At 40.2% G+C, this 12,760-nt stretch overlaps 1 protein-coding gene across 1 annotated transcript in view; it reads left to right on the plus strand.

Annotated features, from left to right (window-relative positions):
• The first annotated feature begins 9,865 nt into the window (after positions 1-9,865).
• QPCT (glutaminyl-peptide cyclotransferase) overlaps positions 9,866-12,760 on the plus strand; it is a 31,820-nt gene continuing 28,925 nt past the window's right edge. Inside the window, exon 1 of the mRNA XM_020964910.2 lies at positions 9,866-10,096. Within this exon, the coding sequence (XP_020820569.1) occupies positions 9,956-10,096 (141 nt within the window). The 5' untranslated portion in view covers positions 9,866-9,955. The remainder of the gene's footprint in view (positions 10,097-12,760) is intronic.

The raw sequence follows: 12,760 nt of genomic DNA on the forward strand, positions 1-12,760 counted from the left end.
TGACGCTTCTTTGCACCTACCATACTTCTCTACAATTCCTTATGGATGACTTGCTTTAATCCTTCAGAGACTGCACCATTCAATGATTTGCCATCATGTAGCAAACCTAGAAGAATATTGGTGCAAAAAAAATTGGAATTTTGTTACAGAGAGAAGCCTGGAATCTGAGAGAAATTATTATTTTATATTTTATTAATAACCAATTATTAATTAGGATCTAGGCTTTTATTTCCTCATTTAGGGCCTGGCATCTGTAGAAAGTCAGACTCTGAAAAACATGACTGGCAGATGAGATTGTCCTAATCCTCTGATCTTGGGCAGGACCCCACCCATCTAGGAAACCTTACTTCTGTTAGTGAGTATAAACAGAATATGATCTAGGTGAATTCTTGCCCTTAGGGAATAAGCCCATGTCCTTGTACCCCTCCATTGGAGTTTAGGGTGCAATGTCTCATGGAGGAGAAAACCAACCAAAAAGGTCTGGGTGGAGATGGAGCCCCCTGTTCAGATTGCTGGACATGGCTGAATCTTGTGATTTAGCCATGGCTCTCAGCAAGAGGATCTGAAGACTATTAGCCTACCTCATTTAAATGTCCACCAATCAATGTTGATTTCTCCTGTCAGGGGCATTCCCTTTCAAAAAAATATTTAAGGCTTTCAGTGTCTTCGTTAGGCGTCTTTGGTTCACCAAGAAAAACCAGTGACCATCAATTTATAGATTATTACTTAGCCTTTTAATAAAGTGATTATTAATTACTCTGCTTGTTGGGTTTTTCATTTGTCACAGATTACTAGAAGTGTTGCTAACTTCCCCAAAGGCAATACTGCCCTTGGAACTGCCTCCTGTTCAGTTCTGGGCCTGGTGTTTTCATATCCTGGAGAATAAACATTCAAGATCATTTATTCAAGTTTTCACCTTACAACCAATCACTTGGCGTTATATAGCCCATGTTTATGCATTTAAATAGCAAAATCTGCCTTTCACATTTCTCGTCTGCCTCTTCTTCCAGTTTGGTAACCCAGAGAAAGGAAGAGCCAGTCAAGTATCATCTAGTGGCCAGGTTTCTGGGAATGAGTGTCTTTAAACACTGCAAGGTTGGCCCTTGGATGAAAGGCAGACAAGCCATCATTGGGCCTATACTTAAAATCTTTGTAGGACTTGGCGGGGACTTGTTCTCTCCTGGAATAGCCTTAGAGAATGAATGAACAAATTGATGAATTAGCATTTATTAAGCACTTTACTATGAGGAAAGCCCTGGAAAAACAAATTGTCTCTGATCTCAAGGAACTTGCATTCTGATAATTCACACATAGGAAATTTCAGCAGCAAGTCAAATGGAAAGCTTCCATGGTCATTAGGGTAAAGTGGCAAAAATAGATATTATTGAATCCCCCCCTTTTTTATTAACATTCATTTTTTAAATTTTGAGTTCTAAATTCTCTCTCTTCCTCCAGCCCCTCCCCCACATCAAGAAGGGAGAGAGAAGGAAAACATTATAATAACCATTGTATATGAAAAGTCATGCAAAACATTTCTATAATAACTGTGTTACAAAAAGAAAAAAGAAAAAGAAAGTGAAGACAAATATGCTTTAATTTGCACTGAGTTCATCAGTTCTCTCTCTCTGGAGGTGGATAGCATTTTCCATTATAAATCTTTTGGGATTATCATGGATCATTGTATTGATTAGAGTCGCTGTTGTTTAGTAGTGGTAGTTGGTTATCATTACCATATTGCTGTTACTGTGTTCAATGTTCTGGTTCTGCTCATTTTGCTTCGAATTAATTCATATAAGTCTTCCCACTTTTTTTATTCTGAAACCATCCACTTCATCATTTCTTATAGCACATGGGTATTCCATCGCAATTATGTACCAAAATGTGTTCAATCATTCCCCCAATTTATGGATATCCCCTGAGTTTCCAATTCTTTGCCACCACAAAAAGATTAGCTAAAAATATTTATTACGTGTGGGTCCTTTTTTTATTTAATATCTTTGGGATACAGACCTAGTAATGGTATTGTTGGGATATACCCTTTGAAAGATGACCTCAACTCTGAAACTTATACCTTCTCAGTATTCCTTGGCTCTGAGGCCCCTCCTTCCCTCTGATTGGAGATGGTAGAGGATGAACATGGAGAGTTCTTACCATTTAAGGAGGGGGCCAGTGCAGCCATGACATCATTTTCTATGCAGCTTCAGGACTTCATTGTCCCCATCTACCTCCCCTATACTCCAGCTACCACCCCCTTTCCTGCTTCTTTTCATTGTTGTCTTTCCCCATTAGATTATGAGCTCCTTGAGAACAAGGACTGTCTTTTGCCTTTTTTTTTTTCCCTTCAGTGCCTGGTATATAGTAGATGCTTAATTTTTATCTCCATTGACTGGGTGATAAAACTATATTCATTGAATCATTTGACAATGACAAGGAGTTTGGTGGTAAGAAACTTTCTTTTCAGGGTCTTCAGTAGCTATTCTCAAAGGACTATTCACAACATGATGAATGAAGCCTAGGAACAGGACTTTTAGTAGAAGAATATTGTCTGAAAAATAAATATGATAATGTGTTGCCACATGATCTCTTGAGGTTCCTTTCCAAGTCTGAGATAATCAAGGAGTGTTGAAAAGAGCCCCACACTAGAAATCCAGACCTGGGTTCTGGTCACTAATTAATTGTATAACCTGAGAAAGTCCCTGTCCCCCTCTCCTTCAATTCCTCATTTGTAAAATGAAAGAGTTGAATTAGAGAGTCTGTCATTAAAGTTCATTTTAACCTTAAGATTATATGACTCTGATTCCATGATTCTATGAAAATGCAAATTAACTGCTCTGAGAGATTTTAAATCTTATTAGCTATTACTGAAAAGTTTTACCGACACTTATCCATTAAGTCCTGAAAAAATGGTACTCAGAGTAGATGCTTAAGAGTGATTAAGGGGAAAAAAAGTGCTTAAAGAGGTGAGGAGGGAGAGTAAGGTGCCAAAGAAAATTTCACTTAATGCAGATTTTTGCCCAGGACTTTTCTTCATGAAAATTACTAGGAGTACTAACTTTACATATGGAGTAACATCAATGTGGTGTGATCAGTGACATCGATATCCCTTTCCCCCAAATAGCTATCCTACTTCTTTAGTTGAACCTTAAAAGCCCTTTAATACAGAATAGAACCTTTATTTTCCACAATTAGAGGTTAGCTTTAAAAGACAAATACTCCTGGCAGAGAACATACTTTATTCACACTAAAGTATAAAAGACAAATAAATGTTTTATGAGACTGGTAGAGGGACAGCTAATAATATGCAAGGGGCCTGAAGGGGCATTAAGTATTAGAATTCAGCTGGAGAGCCAATTTTTACCATTTTTTTATTCTGAAGTTAAACACCAAGCCAAACGAATATTTTCATGTGCTTACTAGAACAGAGAGGATTGTACATAGAAATGTGCATCTCTATTATGTACAACTTGTTTTTCTTTTGAAATATATACTATATTCGATGTACAACAGTCAAAGCTGTCCTACTTGTTTGTGATTCTTTTTGGCCTCCAATTTGTTTTTTTCTGTGCACTGAAAAATTCGTCAACAGATCTCCTTTCTTTTTCTTTTTTTTATCTGCCTTATCCTTCACCCTACTTCTTCCCACTTCCTCCCTTGAAAAAAGAAAACAAAGCCTCATATTCAATATGAATAGCCAAGCAAAACAAATTCCCACATTGGCCATGTCCAAAATTAAATATTATTTTGTGTCTAAAGTCCAAATCTCAATCAAGAGGTGAGCAGCCTGCTTCATCAATAGACCCTCTGGAATGGTAGTTCATGATCACTTTGCTAAGAATTCTGAAGTCTTTCAAAGTCATCTTTCTTTGCAAAATTGTTATTGTCTAAATTGTTTTCTTGGTAGAAATGGTTTTCTGGGTTTTGCTCATTTCACTCTGCTTCAGCTCATACAAGTCTTCCCAGAGCTTATTTCTGGTTGGTCTTTATTGTATCCTTAATGCTTGGCACAGTGCCTTGCATATAATAGGTCCTTAGTAAATGCTTGTTGAAATTGGAAATGAATTTGAATTATGTATCTGATTCACTTAAATATGATAAGCAGAAAGCAAAGGAACCTGGATGAGATTAAAAATGTGAAGGAGTTTAATATGGTAAAACTTCTACTCAAGCATTTCCTGACTTTCTGGTTTTCAACTGCTTCTACTTAGCGGGCAATTAGAGTCACTTGTGATGTTTAATTTTATAGAGATTCACTACCTTCTCTGCCACCCACCCACCCACCACCACCCTCCAAACAAGGGCCAATCTGTGGAAAGATACAAAGGTGGCAAGAGAGTAAGAAGCATAAATAGTCTATTACTCAGCCACTCAGGAAATCCGCTCCTTCACAGCTGGCAGTGAGCAGCCAGGGAGGAAATAAGACAGGGTTTGAGATGCTGGCTTTGTACTATATGTTGTTCCAACAAAAGAGTTTTTAAAATTTAAAATGTAAGCAAACTGTTAGTAAATAATAGATTTGGAGGAGCTGCCCGTGAACAATGTAAAGAAACTGGTTAATCTTATTCCCCATCCCGAAGAACTCACAGTCGTGGATTTAAACTGCATCTCAAGTTTTCAGAAACACACAGCGCCAGGATCATCAGTTTCTGAGCAAGAACATATACTCCCATTTAACTCTAGTAGGGAACAGGGCAACATATGGTAGAATGAAATAAACCCTGGTTCTGGAGTCTGGAGTCAGAAGACGTGGGTTTTAATTCACCTCTGATGTTCATCCTTGACTTCATTTCCTTGTTTGTAAAATGAGGAGTTTGAACTGGAAGCCCTTTAAGGCGCCTTTTAACTGGACGTTCCTACAATCTACCCACTACTTCCCATTTCTAGCTCCCACCAATAACCAGACCCAGCTTTATGTGTGAGTGTATTCTTTCCTTATCTTTGCCTCATAATATTTATTTTTTATTAAAAAAATGTGACTTGCCCAGGGTCACACAGCTAGCAAGTGTCAAGTATTTGGTCTGAGGCTGCATTTGAACTCAGGTCCTCCTGACTTCAGGACCGGTGCCCTATCCACTGCACCACCTACCTGCCCCTTTGCCTCATAATAGAATCCCTTATTTTTCCTTCAAAGCTCTGCTTACGTGCCACCTTTTACACAAAACCTTTCCTGCAAGTCCAAGCTGCTAGTTCCAGCCCCCCAAAATTTACTAATTATGTGTGTGTGTGTGTGTGTGTGTGTGTGTTTGGGTTACCACTCCAGGTAAAATAGCAATTCCTTGAAAGTAAGGACTGTTTCATTTGTATCTTTGTATTTACAGATCCCGCACATTGCCTGGTACATTGTTGGTATGTAGTAAATACTTACTGATTGTTTGATTGAGGGGGGCAAAGAAAGGCAGGGATAAAGATAAGCTAGGGCAAGAATGACTCTACTGATTACACACTTCAGGTGTGAATCAGGGAGGGAAATCTGCTGACACAACTATATTCTAATTCTCTGTGTACTTCACAAAAGTTTGACCAAAAAAGCAAGGAACGGAGACAGTTGCCCAGACATTTCAGAGCAAAGAAAGATTGATTTTTTTTGTTGTTTTGTTTTTACAGATTCCTCCGTTGAAGTTCTCTCTGATGCCTTATCTTGTCTTAGAAGTGACCGTTCAATTCTCAAAGACTTTGCTAATAGAGCATATCAGCCTAGAAAACTTTAGAAGGCAGACCCAGAGGTGGATTATGTGTCTGATCTCCCAGGGTGGGCCAGAGTTTGGAGAGGATCTTCATCAGGAGGTTGGCCACTAAGTAATGAATTGATGGGGGACCACAGCAACTCATGAAGACTGTTTTAGCAAGATGGAAAGAGGCTTCGATATGCATTGGTGGAACACCCATTCACATGAAATTAGGAATCTTTTGAAATATATTAAAGTCCTTGAGTTGGCAAGGATTATGATGGAAAATTGTGCAATCAGTGTATTGGAAATGATTCTTAACTTTTTTTGAAATTGTTTCTTTACTCAATCCACTTTGAAGAAAACAGACATTGCTAAATGTATATGGGAGGGAAATCTGGGGTTTTGATGGACTGCAAACTCAACAGGTGTCAGTAATATAGTGTGGTAGCCAAATGTGACGTAATGTGACTTAGGCGTCATTAAGGGAGGCATTAAGAGAGACATTGTGTCCTGGACATTAATATCATAGACCTTAAAATCTCAGTTCTCAGTGTTCTATAGGAAGAACAGGAAATAGGGGAAGCTAGGTGGCTCAGTGGAAAGAGCACTGGCCCTGGAGTCAGGAGGACCTGAGTTCAAATGTGACCTCAGACATATGATATGTCCTAGCTGTGTGGCCCTAGGCAAGTCACTTAACCCCAATTGCCTTACCCCCCAAAAAAAACCCAACAAAAAAAACCAGGAAATGGCACTAAAAAAACCCAAAATGAGATGAACGCTGGAATCAAATTGAATAATTACAGAGGAAATTGATGTTAGAGAGAACACGAATTTGAGTATTTTGAGAGGACAAATAGCAGCAGCAACCATGTACTTTTTTAGGCCCCAGGGGTACAAATAAAAAAACTGAAACAATTCTTATGCTCAGCTTATTTTCTAATGATTTCTTCTCAATCCTCATACTTCTTGACCTCTGCAGTATTTGACACGGTTGGCCACCTTTTCCTCCTGGATACTATCTTCTTTCTGGGTTTTAAAGTCTCTGCTGTCTCTTGGTTCTCCTCCCACCTGTCTGACTAATCCTCAGTGTCCTTTTCTGCATCTTCATCCATGGCATGCCCACTAACTGTGGTTGCTCCACAAGGTTCTGTCCTTCTTTTATCTATAAACCTTTTTCACCTAATGATCTTGTCAGTTTTCTTGGATGTAATTATTTTCTCTGTTGTAGTCGATTCCCTTATCTTCATATCTAATCCTTCTTTCTCTGTCTCTGTCTCTGTCTCTGTCTCTGTCTCTCTCTCTCTGTCTCTCTCTGTCTGTCTGTCTCTCTCTCTCTCTCTGTCTCTGTCTCTGTCTCTCTCTCTCTCTGTGTGTCTCTCTGTGTCTCTCTCTGTCTCTCTCTCTCTGTCTCTCTCTCGTCTTTACCTCCACATCACCAACTGCCTACTGGACATTTTGAATTGGATGTCTTGTAGGTATCTCAAGCTCAGAATATTTCCCCTAAACTCACCCTTCTTCTGAACTTCTTAGTGAACTTACTAGTTCCTGAACTTAATGGTGTTGAAGGTATCAACATCCTTGTAGTGATCTAAGTTCACAATTGCAATGTCGTCCTTGACTCCTCACTCTTCCGCATTCTGAACTTCCAGTCAGGTGCCAAACTGTGTTATTTCTACATTTCCCCCATCCTTCCTCTTTTCTCTGCTTGTACAACTACCACTCTAGTTAATGCCCTCATTGCCTCTCTCAAGTATTGTTGCAATGGTCTTGATCTCCCTGCCTTAAGTCAGATCCCAATCCAGTCCACCCTCCTCCCTATAGCCGCCAAAGGTGTGACCATGTCACTTCCCTACATAATAAACTCCAAAAGTTCCCTATTACCTCTAGGACAAATAAAAGCTCTTTTGTTAGGCATTTGAAGCTTTTCACAAAAAGGCTTCAACCTGTCTTTCCAGCCTTATTACATCTTACTCCTCTCATGGTTTCCACAGCTTAGTCAATATGGCTTTACTCCTCTTTATATATGAGATTCTGTTTCTCATCTCCATGTCTTTGTACTAGCCATCCCCTACACCTGGAATGCAGCTCTTCCTCCCCTACATCTTAGAATTCCTAATTTATTTCAAGTCTCAGCTCAACTGATATAAAGCCTTTCCAGAATTTTCCCTGCTGCTATTATCCTCCCCACTCAAATCACCTTTTAGCTATTTTTTTATTTTGAATATATATCTACATATGTATATGCTGTCTCCCCGGCAGAATGTAACCTTCTTGAGAGGAGGAACTGCTTGGGGGTTTTTTGTGTTTATATCCACAAGCCAATCACAATGCTTAGCACTTAGTAGGTCAGTCAATTAATAAACATTTATTAAGCACCTGCTATGTATCAGATACTATGCTAAGTGTTGGGGATACAAAAAGAGACAAAAGATAGTTCCTGCCCTCAAGGAGCTCACAATCTAATGGAGGTGACAGCAAGCAAACAAGTATAATACAAATGAGCTATATATGGGATTAATTGGTTGATTGATAGGATTTCTCATTATGGATATGGCAATACCAGACAACAGAGAAAAGGCAGAGTTGCTTAATTTTCATTTTGCTTTGCTTTTTTTCTCCCAAGGAGAAAAAATATTTGAACTGAAAAGGACAGAGTCAAAATGGCTAATAAAGAGTTGTTTCCCGAGATAAATAAGGAGATAATAAAAGAGAATCTAGCTGCAAGTCGCTAAACCCAGATGAAGAACACCCTGCTGTACTGAAAGAACTGGCAGATATGATTGATTAGCTCATCCACTGTCAGGTAGCAGCAGTGGTTTGACCCACCCGACATATCATTTGACCCACTGTCACTATCTTAGCATTGGCCTTGCTAATCCGGCCAGGATGGCTCCAGTGCCCTGCTGGTGGCAGTTGGTCCAGCGGTTGGTTTGGGTGGTAGGGATGGCAGGGAAATCCAGAGATTCCTTTCTTTCACTGATTCTCATAAATAAAGATGTACGGAAGTATAAGTCTCTGTGAAACAGCCAGTGATAGCCCCTGTAGTCAGACAGTATCTGGAATATTATGTTCTTTTGTGGGTATCACTTTTAGGAAAGACATCGACAAGTTGGAGTTTTAGTAGGGAGACCAGAATGGTAAAGGTACTAGAGCCCATGCATGGTTGAAGAACATAGGGGTATTTAGCCTGGAGGAGAGATTAAGGAACTACATGACTGCTGTCTTCAAGGATTTGAAGGGCAGTCATATAACAGATGGGCTATATTTTTTTGTGTGGTCCCAGAGGGTAGAGGTAGGAGCAAAAGGACTTAGGATGCATAGGAGTAAAAACTTCCTAACTTTTAGAACCATCCAAAAGTAGAATGGTGTATCTTGGGAGGTAGAAGGTTTATTCTCCTAACACTAATCCCTTCCTTCTGGGATTATCTCCAATTTATCCTTCCTATATCTTTTTTGAACTTTTTTTTGGACTGTTTTTTTTCCTTCTTCATTCATCTGTGAGTTCATGGAGAGTAAGGATTATTTGCTGTCTTTATTTGCATTCCTAGTACTTAGCACAGCTTCTGACAAATAGGACTCAATAAATACTTGTTCACTTGACTTGCTAAAGATCTAAAAAGTCCCTGAGAGCCACTTGGAAAAGGCAAAGGGATTCCTGCTTAGCCCTGGGTTGGGACTAGATGGCCTCAAGATGTCTCTACCAATTCTGAAGTTGCGAGTTGGGTTTTCTGCATGTAAGTTAGCATTGATCGAAGGGATTTAAAGGTCCTGATGAAAAATATGTGAAGAAGAATGGGTGAATTGTGCTCCCTTAGACAGCTTTTAGCAAGAGTTGTCAGGAGAGCAGTGTATGACCCCTGCAGCCTGGGTGAGTTCCTTCTGAACACCCCCTCCAGATCAGCTGAGACGTGGCATCTAAGCACTCCCTTCCACATCTACCTCTATCCTAGCCTTTCTCCAACCTTCTCAACGTGGAAAGTGGTCGCTTTTGTTTCCCTTGAAGCTTACGTCTTCCCCAGCAGCCTGGTCTCCCTGGGTTTCCTAAATTCGGGAGAAGACAAGGCAAGTCAGCGACTAAGGCTGCCCACAGAAAGCGTTGGTGCCGGGCGAGAGCCAAAGGGGGAGTGGGAAGGAAGAAATGGAGAGGCGGGAGCAGCCTGCGGACTTAAGGGCGGGGTAGTGAGAAGAGGGGAGGGGAAGGGAAGGAGGCGCCTTCTCCGGGTTCTCTGGCTCGTGACCGTCAGCAGCTGCGGGAGTAAGCGCCCAGCCTTGGGCAGGCAGCATCAGAGATGCTAGGCTGTGAGCGCAGGAATGGGGCAGCAAAGCCTTGGCGTCCAACAAGGATTGTCTACCTGCTAGTGGCAACAGCCTCTCTTCTCCACGATGTGTGTGGGAACAAAAGGGGTTCCACCACCTGGACGCAGGAGAAGGTGAGAGGGCTAGTGAATAAGAAAGAATGAGTGTGTGCGCGAAGGGCACGCCCGTGTGCACAGCTGTATGCAGATTTAGGGGCAGGGGGTTGGGGAAATAGTGAGAAGGATGACGGGCTCTGTCTGTGAGAGTTGATAGGTAGGGATGGGAGCCTTAGAGATATTAGGCTTTCATGGGTCCCCCCCCAACCCCTCCTAGTCTTGGGAAAGACGCCCCCACAGCATTCACTCTGACAGCAGCAACTGGGGGGGGGGCGGTACTGGGCCCGATACCTCAGGCGGGTGATTTGGCTGTCTCCGACCCAGAAAGAGTGGTTAGATGATGTCATGATATGTTCCCTATTGTGGGGGGTGTTGAAGGCAAGCACAGGAAGTCTGCCTTGACGGGCAGCGAAAGATAGGGAGATAAGAGCTCGTCTTTGGGCTCTGCCACCCACTGTGGATGATGGATGGCAGGGTTCATTAAGCACACAGCCCTGAGCAAGAGCTAGGTACTCCTGGAAGCACTCTTGTGCTGTTTCATTGATGAGTAAAAACCCGCCCTTTGATTGCTCCATTATACCTCACCTTCCTTTTTCCCCTTCCTTTCTTCTTTCCTTCCTTCCTTCCTTCCTCCTTCCTTCCTTCCTTCTTCTTCCTTCCCCCCCCCTCCCTCCTTCCTTCCTTCCTTCTTCCTTCCTTCCTCCTCCTTCCTTCCTTCCTTCCTTCCTTCCTTCCTTCCTTCCTTCCTTCCTTCCTCTCTTCCTTCTCTCCCTTCCTCCCCTTCTTCTTTCCTTTCCTTTCTTCTCCTTTTTTTGTTGGAGAAAGACCAAATGTATCAACTAGAGAAATATTGTTTTTAAAAGCAATTTATGGTGCTTACAAGCATTTGGGGGTGGGGTGGGGAGGAAATACTATTTTTTTAAATAGAAGTAGGCTAAAAAGTACAGATTTCAGAGAGGTCTGTACTACTGGAAGATGGAAAACTTTAAAAAGCTAGGATGAAAGCTATTAAAAGGCTTTGCTTGTGAAGGAAGCAGTTTCATGCTCATTTCATTATTTATGTAATTGGATTTTGAAATTGCATTACATTTATAAAGGCTTGTGAAACTTGAGGTGTTATTTCATTGTGGTAAACATCCCACTGCTGTGGCAAGACAGCCAAAGAGATTCTTTGAGAGACCTTTACATTTATGGGAGATTTAAAAAAAAAATTTAAACACAAACCAAGCCATTTTTAAAAAAGCCATACATTAAACCCAATGTATTTTTCAGTTTTTTAAAAGTACAAGGTACAGGGATAAATTTACTGGGACACATAGAGACTTGTGTTCATCCACATTAGTGAACCCTGGAACTCTAACACTTTGATTCACATGTGCTGTGTGAAAATTGTTGAGAACATCTAGTTCCTGAGTTTAAATTTAGTTTTGCCTTGTTTGATAATCACAGTCTGCAATCTTACCTTATTGCCAATTTTACCTTATTGTAATTTTACCTTATTATCCAAAAGGGGGCTCTGGCAAGAGTGTGGGTAGAAACAGTCAAAAGCCATTACCACTATTTCAGTAATATCCTTATGTATTATCATCTTAACTTATAAATGCATGAACACATCTCTAAGATAACATCCAATCTCTCTTCATCATGCTGACCACTATCTTTATCCTTCTGGGAAAAATTGGCAAAGGAGAATTATGAAAGCCAGAACTTGGAGACACACCAACTACTCTTTGCAATATACAGAGTGTCTCTGATGTTGGCTAGTAAAGAGTGCTTATAAATAGTTTTCTCCAAGTTTTTTTTTCCATAAGAGTCATTTGCAGGTATGTGCACACAGAACAGTCTTATATACTGAAGAAGGTGCTGTGATTTTGTAATATGTCAACTAAACTATGATTTGCATTCAAGTCCACAGTCTGACACTTACTATTACCATTACCCTCTCTAATAATTCCCCTGTCTATAGTGTTTTAAGGTCTGCAAATCAATTTCCCTAAAACAACCTTGTAAATTAAGGAGTACAAGGATTATTATCGCCCCTTTTCAGATAAGGAAAGTGAGTGATAGATAAGTTAATTATTATTCTAAGGGTCAAGATTCCAAGGCAGGCCTCCTGATTCCAGTTCTGACACTCTATCTTCCTTAGATCCCTTATCTACAAAATGAAAATAATGCTATTTGTATAATCTGCTTCCTAGTGGTGTTATAAGGAAAATGCTTTCTAAGTATTAAAGCACAATCAAACTTCAAGATATTATTACTAATAATTATGGTTGAAATAACTTTAAAAAGCATTGTGGACAGTGTGCTGGCCTTGGAGTCACCAGAGGCCTGAGTTCTAATCCCAATGCCAACTTTTGCTGGTTGTGTGACCACAAACAAGTTACTTACCTGAGCTACAAGTTAATTAACTGAAACTCAGTTTTCTAAAGTGTAAATGAGATTTGATACATGTAGGGAATTTTAAAACGGTATATAAGTGTAAGCAACTAAACATTTACTTCAAATCAATGTAAGCCGAAAATTATTTTCAAACAGTATAACCAAAAGGCCAGAGCAATCTTTTAGAATTTTCATTTTACTTAATTTTCTCTTGTTGGCCTTTAAAAAGTTTCTTGATTATCACTATCTGGTGAGTGGTCAAATGAGTCATGCCAAGCATACCATTTTAATAGCATGAAG

Source organism: Phascolarctos cinereus, unplaced genomic scaffold (genome assembly GCF_003287225.1).
Source record: "Phascolarctos cinereus isolate Bilbo 61053 unplaced genomic scaffold, phaCin_HiC Scaffold_2;HRSCAF=192, whole genome shotgun sequence".
In the NCBI taxonomy this organism is placed as follows: Eukaryota; Metazoa; Chordata; class Mammalia; order Diprotodontia; family Phascolarctidae; genus Phascolarctos; species Phascolarctos cinereus.